The 20,000-nt window shown below is 43.2% G+C and overlaps 1 protein-coding gene across 1 annotated transcript in view; it reads left to right on the top strand.

Moving 5' to 3' along the window:
• The window catches only part of LOC127645045 (myomegalin-like), a 123,153-nt gene that overhangs the window by 72,009 nt on the left and 31,144 nt on the right, over positions 1 to 20,000 (top strand). The window contains exons 19-30 of the mRNA XM_052128560.1: positions 3,411 to 3,789; positions 6,887 to 7,127; positions 8,238 to 8,354; positions 9,190 to 9,422; positions 10,624 to 10,811; positions 11,363 to 11,598; positions 12,094 to 12,142; positions 12,246 to 12,487; positions 13,451 to 13,597; positions 17,603 to 17,827; positions 18,027 to 18,158; positions 18,850 to 18,966. Of these exons, the coding sequence (XP_051984520.1) occupies positions 3,411 to 3,789; positions 6,887 to 7,127; positions 8,238 to 8,354; positions 9,190 to 9,422; positions 10,624 to 10,811; positions 11,363 to 11,598; positions 12,094 to 12,142; positions 12,246 to 12,487; positions 13,451 to 13,597; positions 17,603 to 17,827; positions 18,027 to 18,158; positions 18,850 to 18,966 (2,306 nt within the window). The remainder of the gene's footprint in view (positions 1 to 3,410; positions 3,790 to 6,886; positions 7,128 to 8,237; positions 8,355 to 9,189; positions 9,423 to 10,623; positions 10,812 to 11,362; positions 11,599 to 12,093; positions 12,143 to 12,245; positions 12,488 to 13,450; positions 13,598 to 17,602; positions 17,828 to 18,026; positions 18,159 to 18,849; positions 18,967 to 20,000) is intronic.

The raw sequence follows: 20,000 nt of genomic DNA, 5'->3' as shown, positions 1-20,000 counted from the left end.
TGTGTGTGTGTGTGTGTAAGAGCTTGTGCTGTTTGTGTGTGTGTGTGTCTGTGTCTGTGTGTGTGTGTGTGAGGTAACCCACCTGGGGTTACCTCACACACACACATTGGCAAACTTTGAACATTACAATCACCCACTTTCTGACCAGGAATGGATGTGCTTTCAGGCACAGGAGAGAGAGTTCAGAAAAACCCTGGATGTTAGACTAATTAATGATAGACAAATAATACGATTTACCGGAAACAATCCGCGTTATTGGACTAAACTCATAACCATCTTATGTGGAGTATACTACAGAAATGGGTCTTACACAGCAACTCACAGAGATGGGAGACCACTGGGAGTCCCCTTGTTAAAGTACACCGTAAGAATCCTACGGAAATTCCCCCTCTGCAGAGCGCTCTCACCGAGACCCGATTCGAAGACGATCACTGGATGGATAGATCAGCAGTTGCGCTTCGTACGGGAAACCATTCAGCCGGCGCTCAATAGAGCGACACATTCCAGCCATGTGAGAGAGCCAAGAGTGGTAAGCGAAAACGAACTGGCTTATCTTTGGGAACACCGTAGGAGCAAGGCAATAGATATTATTCTAAATTATAGCACTTACCCAGATCCCCTCCTGCGATAGCGTATGTGGATAAAGTCTATGAGTATTATGCTGCGAAATGTCAACCTGCACAGTTACATCAGCAGATAAGCAGCCCTCCATGGCGTGGCGCTCTTGACCTGGACAACCCGAAAGATCACCCGCAACCTCGGACTTCACCACAGAGGAGATTTCAAGAGTTCTCTGCAGCCTCCCGAACAACAAGGCATGTGGTGCAGGCGAGTGACTTATGAAGTGCTTAAAGCAACAAAACAATTCTCAATAGTGATCCTCACTCAGATTTTTAATGTCTGCTTAATTAATCGGAAAGTTCCCGACTCCTGGAAGGGGCTATTATTTATAGGATCCCCAAAAAGAACAACATTCCAGAAGACCCCTCCACCTGGAGAGATATTTCGCTGCTCCCCACCATATACAAGGTATTTATGAAGTGTATTCCCGGCCGAATTTTACCCTGGCTGGTGGAATCAGGAACATTAACAACAAAACAAAAGGCGTACATAGAGAGGCAAGGAATGAATGAGCACGTATTTTGTTTGAAGACTGCCATTGACGACTTTAAACATGAATCCTCCCGTTTTTATGCTGTGTTCCTTGACTTTCGAGACGCTTTTGGTTCTTTACCTCATAGTGTAATGCTTCATTCCCTCGAGGAAATAAAACTGCCGGAACAGTATATACATATAATCAAGAATGTACATGACAATTCATTTTTACAAGTGATTTGCGGACATCAACTAACGAAACCGGTTAAACTTGAAGTTGGGATTAAGACGGGGTGTCCCTGGAGTGCAGTGAATTTCATAGTGGCCTTAAACCACTGGCTGAAATGGTTATGCCTCCTTGCCCCGCCTGGCATTACATCTCCAAACCCAGTTCAGGCCTTTGCCGACGACGTCCTCATAGTATCAAGGGAGGAGAACGTCATTAACAACACGCTGTCACACACCGATCGCTTTCTGCAATGGTCTGGACTTGAAGTCAAGAACAACAAATGTGCGGTGTTCTACGAACGACGCAGCGGTGGCGATAGATGGTATAGAGCCAAGTATGATAAGCCTCCATTATTTACAATTGCTGGAAGCACAATTCGAGTCTATTCAAGACTTGAATCATACAATTATCTAGGACACATGTTTAATGTTGCAGGAGAATGGCAAGAGCAAGTGAGCGATATCTGTAAGGAATACTCCAGCAAATTGGACATGATAGATCAGTGTCCCCTGCCGACCTGTCCACATTGCTAAAAAGCATCTGAAGGAGCTGAACAGTAAGACCGTGCAGCTGGTAAGAAAATGGTTAAGTCTCAATACACACACATCAAGAAGTATTCTCTTTATGAACAAATCCGAGGGGGAACTGGGGATTCCCAACATTGAATGGATATATACAGCTACCAGAATAAAACATTTACTGCACATGTTGAATAACGACGATCTAAAAGTTCGAGAAGTGGCCCGGCGCTCACTGCTGCTGGATCTGGGTAAACGCAAGGTCCCCTATGCTGCAGATGGAGAACCAGGTTTCCTCGGCTTCGAACGAAACCTAGCGGAAAGCTGGATACCAAGGCAACAGGATTTGGAGTACGTTCGGATTGGCCCGATCTGAATGACTTGTGCAGCGACACTAATATACAGCTGAATTGGGCACACACAGGCGGGGAGCAGGTGAAGATCAGCGAGGGGCAGATCATGGATCTAAACGTGCATGCTGAGGCGACTATACATCACACTGGAACCAGTAAGAAGCTGAACAACCGGACGTGCAGGTACGAGATCCTCCAATATTTTCAAGCTCAACAGCGCGATTATTGGGTTAACCTGCGCCTTCAAGGTAAGCTTGCATGCCTGCAGTGCGCGGATCATACGGTCTCACGCTCGGCGCTACAAAACTCAGCCGTTAACGGAGGTATCCTAAAATTTGTTATTAAAGCCCGGCTGCAAACTCTCCCGACTAAGTACAATCTTTCCCTGTGGTTTCCAAAACACCACGAACCATTCTGCTTATTACACAGCGATAACATACTGGAATCTACAGCGCACATAATGAACGGGTGCCCTGCGTTCAAAGGCCTCTACATCACACGCCACGATCGCATCGTAAACACAACAGCTCAAGAACTGCGCAAAGTTTCTGGACAAAGTGTAATACACACAAACAAGACTGTTCAAACGAGTTGGTTTTCAAATCTGAATGATAACACAAACCTTCTACGAAGTGTCCTCAGAGAACATCCAAACACTCCAGACATTGTAGTTGTCAATGAACTCTTTAAAAACATTCTGATTCTGGAAGTGGGGTGTTGTTTTGATATTTACATGGACTTGTGTTTTTCTGAGAAAATGTTAAAATACCAGTCATTAACAAATGCTTTAGCAGTGTGTGGTTACAGCACAAAACTGATCATCCTAATCTTTGGTAGTTTAGGACATGTGCACAGATTATGCGTCAGGGGTTTGCAAATTGCTGGGCTGAGTAAAACGATTTCTAAGCAAACAGCCAAATACTGTTCTGTGTCAGCAATCATAGGCAGTCTGCATGTTTGGAGAAGGCGATGTCACCTCTATCCATAGTCTATTGATTTAGATATTCATGTGGTTGTGACTATTGTCGATGTGTGTATTGTCAGGTGAAACACAACAGGCTCTTTGTGAATATTTGGATGCTGTGTTGTTTTAAACAGTATTGGTCATTCCAAATAAAATAATCAAATGTGCGCGTGTATGTGCGTGTGTGTGTGTGTAAGAGCTTGTGCTGTTTTGCCAGATTTTCATGTAATTTGGTATCATTGCTCTCGCAGGAACACTCTACCAAATACGAATGAAGAAAGTGCAGCGCTGAATCAGAATGAAACTGGATTAGAATCTAGAGGTGAATTGGAATCTGGATTGAAATCTGGATTAAGTGCGGATGAAAAGGTACCTGTGAGGTGTCGAGGGTTGGAGGAGAGTGAAACAGATCGGCTGAACTGCAGTGAAACTCTGAGAGCTTCCCATACACTCCCACGGGAAGAAGAGGAGGAACGGGATGATGAAGATGTTCGGGCCCCTCAGGTCAAGCGTCGCTCCCCTCCTGTGAAGATCAGGGAGGGAGAGTTGAAGAGACGTTGCACCAGACCGCATTCCCTTGACCTCGGAGCGTTGCTGTCACACAAACCTGCAGCCAATCACAACACACACGTGAGAAAACCAAAATTAAATTATCTATGGAATAATTTGGGTTACAAACTAACTTTGCATCTGATTACTTTCCACCTGATGATTCCAGTGGACCACTTACATTAAAACTCTGCCCATTATAGTAGCTGCCATCTTGGATTTTGACATATATGGTTTATATTTGCTCAAACCGTGGCTCAAAATAATCTCCAGACAAACTGTTGAAAAACGATGCCACCACAAAGTTAACGATGTCAACGTAAAACAGGAAGTCAAGCTGTATCTCGGAAACACTTTGGTATGCTTCCCTTGGACAATGATCTGAGGGTATATGCAAAGTTTGGTGACAGCTTCACCTATGGGTCAAGAAATTATATAAAATGGCTATTTTTGCCCATAACATTTCAACGTTTATCCTGAAATTATGAGGTTGGTGTGTATTGATTCCTTGTGTAAAATGGAATCTAACAATACCACATTTTCCAATTTCAGGCATATTGCCGCTCTGCCATTTTGGATTTAAAATTAGTCTCTTAAACCCCTTCTTGAATTAAAATTAAAATGTGTGTGCTTTATCCATATCATATCCTGAGTGTATCCGAGTGGTTTGGAGACAACATCAGCTGAATTTCAAAATGGATCTGTTTGGCATGGGTTATCATGTTACATGCTATTATAGCAAATGCAAATAGTGGGTTAGGGTTAGGGTTAGAGGATGTAGTGTAGATCGAGAAGAGGAGGGGTCCAAGCACCGATCCCTGAGGAACACCAGTGGTAAGCTGGTGTGACTTGGACACCTCTCAGTGGCTATTTGATGACAATGCTATCTGTAGGTAACATTATCTTAGCATGCTAATTGGTGATCATGCTAACCAACACCTTTGTTTACATGTACATTTACATTTGATCATTTAGCAGACACTTTTATCCAAAGTGAATTACAAATGAGGAACATAACAAACAATTTGTCATACAAAAGTCAACAATATCTGCAGTATCACACTGCCAAGTTCTCACAGTGGCTGGAGTAGTAAAGAGACTAGTGCAGAAGAAAGAGACAAGGATTTATTGTTGTGTTTTGTATCTATTTTTTTTTATCATTAAATTAGGGTTAGGGATTATGGTTAGTGTATTTAGTGGGGATTGGTTAAGTGCTCATGGAACAGATGTGTTTTCAGCTGTTTCTTGAATGCTGAGATAGTTTCAAGAGATCGTGTGAAGGTTGGAATCTCATTCCACCACTCCAGAGGACCAGAGATAGTGAATAATCATGAAATGGACTTTGTGCCTCTTTGCGACGGGACCACCAGGCGCCGCTCATTCATTGACCATAGAGAGCGAGTTGGGACATAGACCTGGAGGAGTGAATTGAAGCTGTTCCAATGGCAGTCCTGAAGGCCAGTGTCAAAGCCTTGAATTTGATGTGAGCAGCTACTGGCAGCCATTGGAGTGAAAACAAGAGTGGGGTGACATGAGACCTCTTTGGCTGAATGAAGAACAGTTAAGAGATATGCAGTGGCTTAATTGTGCTATCTGGCAGACATGGCATTAGAGTATTCCGGTCTTGAGATGACCAGAGATTGGATCAGGAGTTGTGTAGCATATTCAGACAGGAGAAGTCAGATATTTCTAATGTTGTAAAGCATGAATCTGCAAGACCGGGTGGTTGTTGATATGTTGGCAGTAGAGTTAAGCTGGTCATCCACCACCACTCAAGTTCTGGGCTGTCCTGGTTGGCGTTAGCGTCATTGAACCAAGATGAATTGAGAGATTGTGGTCAGCAAACAGGTTGGCTGGGATCACAAGAAGTTCTGTCTTGGCAAGATTGAGCTATAGGTGATGTTCCTTCATCCAGGCCAAGATCACAGAGAGGCGGGCAGAGATATGAGCTGAGACAGTGGGGTTGTCTGGCTGTAGCGAGTCATCTGTTTAGCACTTGTAGGAGAAACCATGTGTAGATTGAGAAGATGAGGGGTCCAAGCACTGATCCCTGTGGAACACCAGTGGTCAGCTCTCTAGGTGACCTAGAAGGATCTGCCTGTGAGGTATGACTTAAACCATCCAAGCACATTTCCTGTGAGGTCCAGGTCAGAGAGAGCGGACAAGAGAATCTGGTGGTTCATTGTGTTGAAAGTCAAGGAGGATGAGGACAGATGATTTTCAGTATGACTCTCACCAGTCACAGGGTTTCAGCTTCTGACAAGATGTCAGTCTCCATTAAGTGTCCTTTTTTGTGCACTCACTCTGATCTTGTCATGTATCTTTGGCATTTTTGAGATATTTTGAGACTAATTGGCCCAATGATTAAAGCATTGGAATACGGCTCAAAAGGTTGAGTTTGAGTCCAGCAAGGAACGGTTTTCAAATGTTTACTTCTGTTGACCTTTGAGTCTTCATCAGTAGCCATATAACCCTGTAGCTCTAGACAGGTTATCCACTGAAGCTAAGCAGCATTGAGCCTGGCAAGTACCTGGATGGAAGAGTGGTGGTGGCGTAGTGGGCTAAAGCACATAACTGGTAATCAGAAGGTTGCTGGTTCGATGCCCTCAGCCACCATCATTGTGTCCTCGATCAAGGCACTTAACTCCAGGTTGCTCCGGGGGGATTGTCCCAGTAATAAGGGCACTATAAGTCACTTTGGATAAAAGCGTCTGCCAAATGCATAAATGTAAATGTAGTTGTATCTCAGCAATTATATTGTAGTCTCAACTCTGAATGTCTCTTTGACATCATGAAAACGTAATGATGTGTGGCCCAGTGGTAACGCACTGGGCTGCAGTACGAAGGTTTGATGTTCTAACTCCACCTAGGCAAGTTTTATCTTCTGTTCTTATGCCCTTTACATTGTGTTTAATGACACGTTTAAAGTCAGTTCATTCTTATTTGTACAGCATCTTTACAGAAAATAATACTGTTATAAGCCAACAGAAAACAGCTTTATAGGAAGTTGTGCCTTTATGTCTATATTTTAGATTTGGGGGAGAAATTTGTACCAGGCATATTTTATTGAAATTCACAAAGTAAATGCAATCTTATTGCAAAGTTCATTGAATTTATACAGAAAGTACTTTGTAATGTCCAAGTGGAGGTAAAAGTGTGTTTTACACCTCTGAATCAGAATGTGCAGCTGGAGCACGAGGTGGAGAGAGACGACTCAGGGTCGAGCACTGGACGAGGAGGCGGGGTCATTGGGTTCTGGCAGCATGTGGAGGCGGGGCTTCGGGAGCAGGCAGAGGGTCTCCGTAGCGACCTCGCCATGAGTCGTCAGGAGAGCCGCGAGCTGCAAGAGAGACTGATGGTTTCTGAGGCCACCGTACACGCACTGAATGAACAACTAAAAGACTACAGAGAACTACTCAGTGAGGACACACACACACACCTTTCAGAAGGTCTCATTTTAAAGGGGTCATGACATATTCTTTTTTGTCATTTTATTATCTTCTCTAAGGTCCACTGATAATGTTATTAAAGTTTTTTTTGCACCAAAAGTCATAATTTAGTAATATATGATCATTTTCCAGCCTGTTTCTGGCCCTCTGAGCGCTTGGTTTTGGCCTAAGGGCCTTTTTTAAATGTAAATGACCAGTGTTAGGATTGGGTAACATCGTGCAACCCCTCGAAAACAGCCATATTGAAGCTCAATCAGAAGAGAATGAACAAGCTCCACTTCATTATAAAATAAATGCATGGTTTACACATAAAGAACATCCAACATATTTCATCTGAATATATGAAAATATTCACTCAAGCACATGAGCACCACAAACTATCAAACATTTCAAATATTCATGAATGAAACTGTTTACTTACATTTTTCTTTCGGGTCCATTAGTGCTTTTAATGGCCCCATCCTTCGATAACAGTTCCTTTGCAAAGCTTGAATGGTATTATGACTGGATTACAAGTAAACCATGCTCATATGAGCAGAAAGAAATGCAAATACATTTACATTTACATTTATGCATTTGGCAGACACTTTTATCCAAAGCGACTTACAGTGCAATTATTACAGGGACAATCCCCCTGGAACAACCTGGAGTTAAGTGCCTTGCTCAAGGGCACAATGGTGGTGCCTGTGGGGTTAGAACCTGCAACCTTCTGATTAACAGCCCTGTGCTTTAGCCACTACGCCACCACCACTCCACATACATGGTGCATGTGCATACATACAGCATCATCCTGCACTGATGGACACATCGCCGGATCACCACAACGGTCAAAGACATCCAACTAGTGCATGTTTATATTAAAAATAACTCAAAGTAGTCCAGATGCGTCCCCTGTGTTGAGGAATAGTTAGTAGGCCACATTAGGCCTGTCTGTCCGGCTCTCTCTTGTTTACGGACTGAGCGCCAGTGGGCGGGGCCAAGGGTGTGATGATGTGATGTAGACGCTGATGTTGTATGACGTATTAATCGCTCAAAGATGAACTGCCTGTAAATCATGTTGTGTGATATTGTGTGTTTCAGCGGAGAGTGCCGTACAACATGACAGTAAACACGTGCAGGTGGATCTGCAGGATTTGGGATATGAAACAAGCGGTCGCAGTGAGAATGAAGCAGAGAGAGATGACATCAGCAGCCCAGGTGCACATCACAATATAACACACACTCCATACATCATATCATGTGTTATGACATTGAGCTCTGTGTACACCTGTGTCTCGTCCTCCTCTGAATGTGTCTCGTCCTCCTCTGAATGTGTCTCGTCCACCTCTGAATGTGTCTTGTCCCCCTCTGAATGTGTCTCGTCCCCCTCTGAATGTGTCTGGTCCACCTCTGAATGTGTCTCGTCCTCCTCTGAATGTGTCTCGTCCACCTACGAATGTGTCTCGTCCCCCTCTGAATGTGTCTCGTCCACCTCTGAGTGTGTCTCGTCCCCCTCTGAATGTGTCTCGTCCCCCTCTGAATGTGTCTCGTCCTCCTCTGAATGTGTCTCGTCCACCTCTGAGTGTGTCTCGTCCCCCTCTGAATGTGTCTAGTCCTCCTCTGAATGTGTCTCGTCCTCCTCTGAATGTGTCTCGTCCCCCTCTGAATGTGTCTCGTCCTCCTCTGAATGTGTCTCGTCCACCTCTGAGTGTGTCTCGTCCCCCTCTGAATGTGTCTCGTCCCCCTCTGAATGTGTCTCGTCCCCCTTTGAATGTGTCTCGTCCACCTTTGAATGTGTCTCGTCCTCCTCTGAATGTGTCTCGTCCACCTCTGAGTGTGTCTCGTCCCCCTCTGAATGTGTCTCGTCCACCTTTGAATGTGTCTCGTCCACCTCCTGTGTACACACTGAACACTTGTGATTGGATCTCCTGAAACACATCTTAATACCAAACAGGGCCGCGGCGGCTTTATGTTCTGCAGTTATTTTAATCACAAACTGGAGAAACATTCATCATGTGCTCATGCGCTTGATTTCTGCTCGTCTGTTTGTCAGAGTTTGAGGAGTTGCAGATGTGCGTCTCTCCCTCGGGGAACAAACGCTGCGGTTGGCATGGCGACAGTGACGGCACTCAGATGGACGACGCTTCCTCACTGCAGCGTTTGGTGCAGGACCTGCGCGGGCAGCTCTCTCGCTCTCATAAAGTGATCCGCGGCCTGCAGCTGCGCATCCGCTCGCTCTCTGCCACCTCTGACTACAGCTCCAGTCTGGAACGCACGCCGCGCAAGGTAACGCTCTGATGCTGAAATATGTCACAGGAGAAATGATGTTCCTTATAGAGAGGGTTAGGGTTAATCAATTGATTATGTGATATTAGTATTCATTTATTACAGAATAACTAACTTTAAAACCAGTTAATGTTGTAGGTGCTACAGCTCTGTAAACTTTTAAAGTTAGAATTTCATGTCAAATGATAAAAAGAGGTGCTTATTATAAATAATTAACAACATGAAAAGTTAAAAAGGGGAGTAAAAGAGTCCACGGGGTATTAGTGTCCAAAGGAAAGGGTGAATCTGGCATCCATGATGTGTAGGGGGGCTTTGTGCAGGTTGGTTGTACCCGGGACGTGGGCAAGGTGTGTCGGATGCACTCGCTCTCCTCCTAACTTCTGGGGCATAAGGGGTGGCGGCTTCTGTGGTAGCTTGTCTTGCTAGGGGCCAAAACAAGGCTCATTAAATTGTACCTCTCCTCTCTCCTTCTGAGTTGGGGCGATGATAACGAGAGGGAGGGGCGGGTCGTTTCAGACACAAATGTTGTTTGTACCAGACGTTATGTAAGCACTTAATGTCACACTGCAACTGTAATGCAAAACACAATAAATACACATACTGTGACCCCCAAACTACATTAGGACACCTGTGTGTGTGTGTGTGTGTGTGTGTGTGTGTGTGTGTGTCAGTGTGTGTGTGTTTGTGTGTCTCAGTATGTGTGTGTGTGTGTGTGTGTCAGTGTGTGTGTGTTTGTGTGTCTCAGTATGTGTGTGTGTCAGTGTGTGTGTGTTTGTGTGTCTCAGTATGTGTGTGTGTGATTGTTTGTGTGCTTTGTGTGATTTGTGTTTGTGTATGTGTGTGTGTGTGACAGTGTGTGTGTGTGTGTGACAGCGTGTGTGTGTATGAGTGTTTGTCAGTGTGTTGATGGTGAATGTGCTGAACTCCACCTGTGTGACTTCAAACATCCAATAAAAATCCCTCAACAGCAGTTCAGTAAAAGTCATTGAGCAAAAATGACTCCGAAAAGGTTGTTCGAGAAACACTCCACCAGCATGTGAGACACACAATCACACTTGACACTTGCTTTTTCTTGTTGTGTAATGAAACAACATTCATACATGTTTAAGTAACTTCACTGAACACATATGTGTGACCACTGAATGTGTGTTATACTGTATTTGTGTCTCCTAATAATGACCTTTATTAATGGATGGTCCAGGTGAACTGGGCGTTCCAGGCGAGCACGAGTCATGGGGGTTTGAAGGAGGATGAAGGTTGGCAGTCTGACAGGCCGCTGATGCCCAGCACAGAGCTGCAGGAGCTGGTGACCCGAGTGGCCCTTCTGGAGACACAAATCAAAAACAGACAGAGCGACCCGGAGAAGAACAAGTGTGCCACCTGGCCTAGGTGAGATCCATTCAGAGTCCACTTTAAACTCTGTTACATCAAAATATATATATTCAATTCATTAGTACTTACAGAAACACCCTTTGGTCAAGATCACTTTAACTTTATTGATTATAACTTGATGTTTATTTAATCAATAGCAAGAACATGACCAGGATGGAAATAAAGAGCTGAAGTTGGTCTAACTGACAGCCGTTTACACGAGGAGTCAACTTTAAGATCATTTTCATATTTTTAACAATCTTTTGAAATGTTGATATTATCATCATGATTTAAAGTGACACAAAACATCAAACCCAAAGCGAATAGTTACTCTGTCTGTGCTGTTGTTTCCAACCAAAATGATGTCACATCCTGTTGGATGATGTCATTAAGAGGTTTTTTCATGTTTGATGTTAGTAAAGAGCAAATGGGTGAACTCATTTAAAATTCAGCTGTATGTTCACTTCATTGTGATATTAAAACACAAACAGTAAATATCCTGACAATACAAATGTACTGACACAACATCTCGGGAAAGCACTAATGTGTTCCTCTTCCTGTTTGTACAGGAAGTACAACACGTTGATTCAGGCACAGGCGCGGGAGCTGTCACACCTGCGTCAGAAGATGCGAGAGGGGCGTGGCATCTGTCACATCCTCACACGACACCTGAGCGACACAACCAAAGCCTTCGAAGAGCTGCTGCGTGCCAACGACATCGATTACTACATGAGCCAAAGCTTCAGAGAACAGCTGGCACAGAATATATCACTCGCCCAGAGAATCACAGACAAGATCAGTGGACGTGTGTACACACACACATCACACACACACACACACACACACACACACACACACACACACACACACACACACACACACACACACATGTTGTGTTTCCATGTTTTATGGGGACTTTCCATAGACATAATGGTTTTTATACTGTACAAACTTTATATTCTATCCCCTAAACCTACCCCTAAACCTAACCCTCACAGAAAACATTCTGCATTTTTACATTTTCAAAAAACATAATTTAGTATGATTTATAAGCTGTTTTCCTCATGGGGACCGACAAAATGTCCCCACAAGGTCAAAAATTTCGGGTTTTACTATCCTTATGGGGACATTTGGTCCCCACAAAGTGATAAATACACGCTCACACATACACACACACACACACACACACACACACACACACACAGATTTAACAATGATTAGTGTTAATCAGTTTTAATTTTGACCCCGTCATTTTAAACAGTCTTTGCCTAACATGGTTGTTTTGTTTGTTGGCACTCAGGTGAGCATCCCGTTCAGCAAGATGATAAAACCGATCATGAACTCCTGAGGTGAGAATCTGCTCTGGATTATAATTGACTTCAGATCACAGTGTTCTGATCAGTAGTACAGCATTGATCACAGAGTCACATGACTACATATGATGCCCATTAGATTGAGTCAAGAGCTCCAACAGAAAGATCGAATCATCGAGTCTCTTCACAACAAACTACAACAGCGACCCGACACGCCCTACAGCAGCCACGCCCCCTCTGAGACCACAGACCAATCAGATATCAACTCGTTTGTGTCTGATGAGAGAGGCTCCACCAATGAGGATGCGGATCTGTGCTCAGACATGGACGCAGCCAGTGAGTTCACACAGGAAGTGGCGGAGCCGACACCAAAAGACAGAGGTAATAATAATAATAATAATAATAATAATAATAATAATAATAATAACTTGTATCGCACAAAGTGCTTCACAATACAATATAATATCAAAAACACATAATAAAATGAAAACATTCACATAGTGATAGTAGTTGTCATTATGGAGTATTGTTTGTAGAATTTTGAGGAAATTAATGAATTTAATCCATTTTAGAGATAAAGCTAACTTTGAGATTATCTATAATGATTTGCAACAGTCGGATCTAAAGAGGTTAACCATCTTTACATCATCTGTAACACATCCTGACTCAATCGGTTTACTATAGATGACAGAGTTAATCTCTAAATAACTTCTTAAAAAGGGTTCATGGAACGACATCAGTAACACGGTGAGATGGATTAGATGTTCTACAGTTTCATATAGTTGCTCTGTAACTGGTGCGGAAGAGTCCAATAATCCCTCAATACCTGATTGTTCCTCACATGATAAAGGACGAATCATTGATGCTCGAGACATTCTCAATAAATATAATGTATGCCGATGCAACACCAGAAACAGGGTTAATCAAATGTAAATAAATGAGTTTAGTGCAGGTGATCATCAGGTTTAATGAGGGGTGTAGCGGTCATTTTCCATCAAATCACCTTTTTAAAGAGTGCGGAGGACATGTCCTCCCCATCCCACGGCTGCTACGCCCTTGATTCATATCAGCTATCATTACAGGAAAAGAGACACTTCACAAATACTTCACGTCAGTTCAATGTTTCACTCAAACTGTAATGCTAATAACAATTTATAATGCAAAATAATTGAAAATATTGCAAAATAGAGGCTGTTTCATGTGTACGTGGTCATACTCATATTCATCTAAACGCTCGTGATGATGATTTTCAGAACGCCCCTCACTCGCTCACATCCGCTCTGTGCTGTCAGTCTGGTGTCGCCCCCTACAGCACTGGAGAACTCACTCTCTGCTCATCTGCAGGTCTGTTTTCAGTACCCAAAACCCAGTACCTGTCTGGCCACTCAAATACCATGACCTTTGACCCCATGCTCTGTCCCGGTGCTGACCCCAGGATGCGGAATGTCCCAGAAAAGTGTCCTCCGAGAGGTCATAGGCCACCAATGAGAAGTGAGCACACACGTGTGTATGTGCGTGTGTGAGTGTGTGTGTGTGAGAGATTGTGTGTGTGTGTGTGTGTGTGTGTTGGTTTCTGATTAACACCAGTATTGTGTCGTCAGACTTTTTACTGTTAAGATGAAGTCTGGTGGTCCACTTTCAGGCTTATTCTGGTTAAAAACTGCTCCAATTTCATGGAGTACAAAATGAGATATTATGTAGATTAAACTCAGTCACCATTCACTTTCATTGCATCGGTTTCCAAAAACAGTGGGTCAGTTTCATATGCATCTATACCGTTCTAGTGGGTCAGTTCCATATGCATCTATACCGTTCTAGTGGTTCAGTTCCATATGCATCTATACCGTTCTAGTGGTTCAGTTCCATATGCATCTATACCGTTCTAGTGGTTCAGTTCCATATGCATCTGTACCGTTCTAGTGGTTCAGTTCCATATGCATCTATACCGTTCTAGTGGGTCAGTTTCATATGCATCTATACCGTTCTAGTGGGTCAGTTTCATATGCATCTATACCGTTCTAGTGGGTCAGTTTCATATGCATCTCTACCGTTCTAGTGGGTCAGTTCCATATGCATCTATACCGTTCTAGTGGTTCAGTTCCATATGCATCTATACCGTTCTAGTGGTTCAGTTCCATATGCATCTATACCGTTCTAGTGGATCAGTTCCATATGCATCTGTACCGTTCTAGTGGTTCAGTTCCATATGCATCTATACCGTTCTAGTGGGTCAGTTTCATATGCATCTATACCGTTCTAGTGGGTCAGTTTCATATGCATCTATACCGTTCTAGTGGGTCAGTTTCATATGCATCTATACCGTTCTAGTGGGTCAGTTTCATATGCATCTATACTGTTCTAGTGGGTCAGTTTCATATGCATCTATACCGTTCTAGTGGGTCAGTTTCATATGCATCTATACTGTTCTAGTGGGTCAGTTCCATATGCATCTATACCGTTCTAGTGGGTCAGTTTCATATGCATCTATACCGTTCTAGTGGGTCAGTTTCATATGCATCTATACTGTTCTAGTGGGTCAGTTCCATATGCATCTATACCGTTCTAGTGGGTCAGTTTCATATGCATCTGTACCGTTCTAGTGGGTCAGTTCCATATGCATCTATACAGTTCCATATGCATCTGTACCGTTCTAGTGGGTCAGTTTCATATGCATCTATACCGTTCTAGTGGGTCAGTTTCATATGCATCTGTACCGTTCTAGTGGGTCAGTTCCATATGCATCTATACAGTTCCATATGCATCTATACCGTTCTAGTGGGTCAGTTCCATATGCATCTATACAGTTCCATATGCATCTATACCGTTCTAGTGGGTCAGTTTCATATGCATCTATACCGTTCTAGTGGGTCAGTTTCATATGCATCTATACTGTTCTGGTGGGTCAGTTTCATATGCATCTATACCGTTCTAGTGGGTCAGTTCCATATGCATCTATACCGTTCTAGTGGGTCAGTTCCATATGCATCTATACAGTTCCATATGCATCTGTACCGTTCTAGTGGGTCAGTTTCATATGCATCTGTACCGTTCTAGTGGGTCAGTTCCATATGCATCTATACAGTTCCATATGCATCTATACCGTTCTAGTGGGTCAGTTCCATATGCATCTATACAGTTCCATATGCATCTATACCGTTCTAGTGGGTCAGTTTCATATGCATCTATACCGTTCTAGTGGGTCAGTTTCATATGCATCTATACTGTTCTGGTGGGTCAGTTTCATATGCATCTATACCGTTCTAGTGGGTCAGTTCCATATGCATCTATACCGTTCTAGTGGGTCAGTTCCATATGCATCTATACAGTTCCATATGCATCTATACCGTTCTAGTGGGTCAGTTCCATATGCATCTATACAGTTCCATATGCATCTGTACCGTTCTAGTGGGTCAGTTCCATATGCATCTGTACCGTTCTAGTGGTTCAGTTCCATATGCATCTATACCGTTCTAGTGGGTCAGTTTCATATGCATCTATACCGTTCTAGTGGGTCAGTTCCATATGCATCTATACCGTTCTAGTGGGTCAGTTTCATATGCATCTATACTGTTCTAGTGGGTCAGTTCCATATGCATCTATACCGTTCTAGTGGGTCAGTTTCATATGCATCTGTACCGTTCTAGTGGGTCAGTTCCATATGCATCTATACAGTTCCATATGCATCTGTACCGTTCTAGTGGGTCAGTTTCATATGCATCTATACCGTTCTAGTGGGTCAGTTTCATATGCATCTGTACCGTTCTAGTGGGTCAGTTCCATATGCATCTATACAGTTCCATATGCATCTATACCGTTCTAGTGGGTCAGTTCCATATGCATCTATACAGTTCCATATGCATCTATACCGTTCTAGTGGGTCAGTTTCATATGCATCTGTACCGTTCTAGTGGGTCAGTTTCATATGCATCTGTACCGTTCTAGTGGTTCAGTTCCATATGCATCTATACCGTTCTAGTGGGTCAGTTTCATATGCATCTATACCGTTCTAGTGGGTCAGTTTCATATGCATCTATACCGTTCTAGTGGGTCAGTTCCATATGCATCTGTACCGTTCTAGTGGGTCAGTTTCATATGCATCTATACCGTTCTAGTGGGTCAGTTCCATATGCATCTGTACCGTTCTAGTGGGTCAGTTTCATATGCATCTACACCGTTCTAGTGGGTCAGTTCCATATGCATCTACACGTTCTAGTGGGTCAGTTCCATATGCATCTATACCATTCTAGTGGGTCAGTTTCATATGCATCTATACCGTTCTAGTGGGTCAGTTTCATATGCATCTATACCGTTCTAGTGGGTCAGTTCCATATGCATCTGTACCGTTCTAGTGGGTCAGTTTCATATGCATCTACACCGTTCTAGTGGGTCAGTTCCATATGCATCTACACGTTCTAGTGGGTCAGTTCCATATGCATCTATACCATTCTAGTGGGTCAGTTTCACATGCATCTATACAGTTCCATATGCATCTATACCGTTCTAGTGGGTCAGTTTGCCCGTGCTTTCCCAGTCAGAGCTCTGGCGATCTTATCTCTGATGTGTGCTGCTGCAGTCGTTCACACGCTTCATTTTCCCCCAAACATGCAAGCAGATTTAGTGCTTATAAGGCACTGAATTTGAGATGAATGCAGTTCAATTTATAGTTGCTTGTAAGGTGACGGAGTTTACATTTTTATGCATTTGGTAGATGCTTTTATCCAAAGCGACTTACAGTGCACTTATTACAGGGACAATCCCCCCGGAGCAACCTGGAGTTAAGTGTCTTACTCAAGGACACAATGGTGGTGGCTGTGGGATCGAACCAGGGACCTTCTGATAAACAGTTATGAGCTGATTAACAGTTATGTGCTTTAGCCCAGTACACCACCACTGGTTATTTCTACCTGCATTTGGCAGGTTGGCGAGTGTTAATGTCAAGATCTGCGTCTGACTGTAAATTCTGATGAGAGGATCTACATTTGTTAAAACATTTGTAACACACACATCGTTGAATTCTTTACTAATGCAGCAACTGTTAACAAATAAATATAAGAAACTCTACAATAACTGGTTAATGAACTACATTACTTGATGGAAAAAGGGTTTATTTCATGTCTATTTTGCTTCGCCAATGAAAACAGTTTCAAGTGTGAAAGTCAAAAGCAGGATCAGCTGATCGGCACACAGGACCTGTATGAAACACCACAAACAAGCGAAGTGACAAACAGTGAACATAACCTAACTCTTGAAATGAGATTAGAGGACCAAAACGAACTGTTGTTTGGTGTATTTGGTCTTATTGCTGTTTGTGCTGTGAGCCAGTGGAGGCTGATCATTACAGTAATTGAACTCTGCTTCATAAGAACACATCTGAAGTGTGTGGAATGACTGTAACATGCAGCCTCCCGTCGCTTCCTGTTCAATTAAACATTGTGAATAATCATGTTTCAATCTCTATTGCATTCACACTGACTTTGAATGGTGTTTTTCCATTAGCTTTGAGCGCTCCACACTCGCTCTCCAGCTATCAGCTCAGCGCACACACACCCCGCTCCTTCAGTTACCCGCCAGTGTCCCATCATGCACCGGGACACGGACGACAGACAAACACAAGCCTGCTGGACAGCACTGCATTGTGGGACATGGAGAACATGATTCAGCCAATCAGTGAATTTGATGGATCGTCGTACTATCAGGTCCAGTCCGGAAACAGCCAATCAGGTGCGTGTGTGTCGCTCACACAACAGTTCTCAGGCATTCAATTGTTTGTATTGTTTAAATGGACTGAAAATAAACAGATTAAACTACAAGAATTAATGAACTCAAATGAATGGCATTCGTCATGATTACAGACACGAAAGTTAGAAATGACGTGATGATGTCATGAATGAACAGTGTGTTGTTGTGTGTGTTTGAACAGGTGTGGACGTGATCGAGGAGCACCTGAGAGAGATCCGATCTCTCCGTCAGCATCTGGAAGATTCTATCAGAACCAACGAGAGACTGAGACAACAGTTAGAGAGACGTGTGGTCACAGCGGGGAGAGAGAAAGGTGTGTGTGTGAGAGACACGGGGAGAGAGACAGGTGTGTGTGTGTGTGTGTGTGTGTGTGTGTGGGAAAGACTGTTGTCTGTGTCAGTTCTGTATTGTGCGCAATCATGATAACCTCAGGTGGAGTTCAGCACATTCACCATCAACACACACACACACACACAACACACACACACACACACACACACACACACACACACACACACACACACACATGTTGTGTTTCCATGTTTTATGGGGACTTTCCATAGACATAATGGTTTTTATACTGTACAAACTTTATATTCTATCCCCTAAACCTAACACTACCCCTAAACCTAACCCTCACAGGAAACTTTCTGCATTTTTACATTTTCAAAAAACATAATTTAGTATGATTTATAAGCTGTTTTCCTCATGGGGACCGACAAAATGTCCCCACAAGGTCAAACATTTCGGGTTTTACTATCCTTATGGGGACATTTGGTCCCCACAAAGTGATAAATACACGCTCACACACACACACACACACACACACTGACAAACACAAAGTATCAACACTACATCTGTTCTTTCATCATTTCCTCACAAACTTTTGTATGTCTAATGTTTTGCTTGAAAAGTGTGCTTGTGAACCTTTCTTCAATAAATGAACAACTCAATTGCTCATTGTGTGTGTGTGTGTGTGTGTGTGTGTGTGTGTGTTTCCACAGTTGCTCCTACAAACATCTTCATCCAGAGTCATGACACAGTCAGTCAACTGACCAATGAAATCAGAGCTTTGAAAGAGGAAAATTTGACACTCCAGTCCAAGTTAAAATCCAGCAGAGGTACACACACACACACACAAACACACACACACACACACACTCACACACACACACTCACACACTCACTCACTGACTCACTCACTCACTCACTCACTCACTCACTCACTCACTCACTCACTCACTCACTCACACACACACACTCAAATTCAAATTCAAATTCAAATGAGCTTTATTGGCATGACAAATTGTACACTGTATTGCCAAAGCATTTATATGAGCATGAAAAATAACAGTAGAACAAATTCTGTATTGAACAAGTGTGGGAAAAAAAATATATATATATATAATAATAATTAACAGTGTATATGAGTGAGTGTGAGTGAGCATGTGTGTGTGTAGTGTGTGTGTGTGTGTAGTGTGTAGTGTGTGTGTGTGTATTTGTATGTGTGTGTGTGTGTGTGTGTGTGTGTGTGTGTGTGTGTGTGTGTGTGTGTGTGTGTAAATGGGCGCATCACTGTTTGGTCGACTCTTCCCTCTGTTTGTGGCAGGAGTTGATGTATTTTGTCTCTTTGTTCACCAAGTAAATATTGAGCTTGTGCATCATTCTTATTGAAGTTGGGACAAATCATTTCAAATTTGGGAAAGAAGTGTTTTCGAATGTTATTATAATTAGGGCAGGTGGTTAAGAAGTGCAGCTCTGTTTCTATTTGTCCTTGGTTACAGTACGGGCATAACCTGCCCTCTCTGGGCATCAGCTCTGCCTGTATCTGCCCTTCTCTATCATCAGGCTGTCTGTCTGTCTGTCTGTCTGTCTGTCTGTATCTGCCCTTCTCTATCATCAGTGCTGTCTGTCTGTCTGTCTGTATCTGCCCCTCTCTATCATCAGTGCTGTCTGTCTGTCTGTATCTGCCCCTCTCTATCATCAGTGCTGTCTGTCTGTCTGTCTGTCTGTCTGTCTGCCTGTATCTGCCCTTCTCTATCATCAGTGCTGTCTGTCTGTCTGTATCTGCCCTTCTCTATCATCAGGCTGTGGTCGCTCAGTCTGTCTGTCTGTCTGTCTGTCTGTATCTGCCCTTCTCTATCATCAGGCTGTG

Source organism: Xyrauchen texanus, chromosome 6 (assembly GCF_025860055.1).
Source record: "Xyrauchen texanus isolate HMW12.3.18 chromosome 6, RBS_HiC_50CHRs, whole genome shotgun sequence".
In the NCBI taxonomy this organism is placed as follows: domain Eukaryota; kingdom Metazoa; phylum Chordata; class Actinopteri; order Cypriniformes; family Catostomidae; genus Xyrauchen; species Xyrauchen texanus.
The sequence above is the reverse complement of the archived record's forward strand: the minus strand, read 5'-3'. Positions and strand labels throughout refer to the sequence as shown.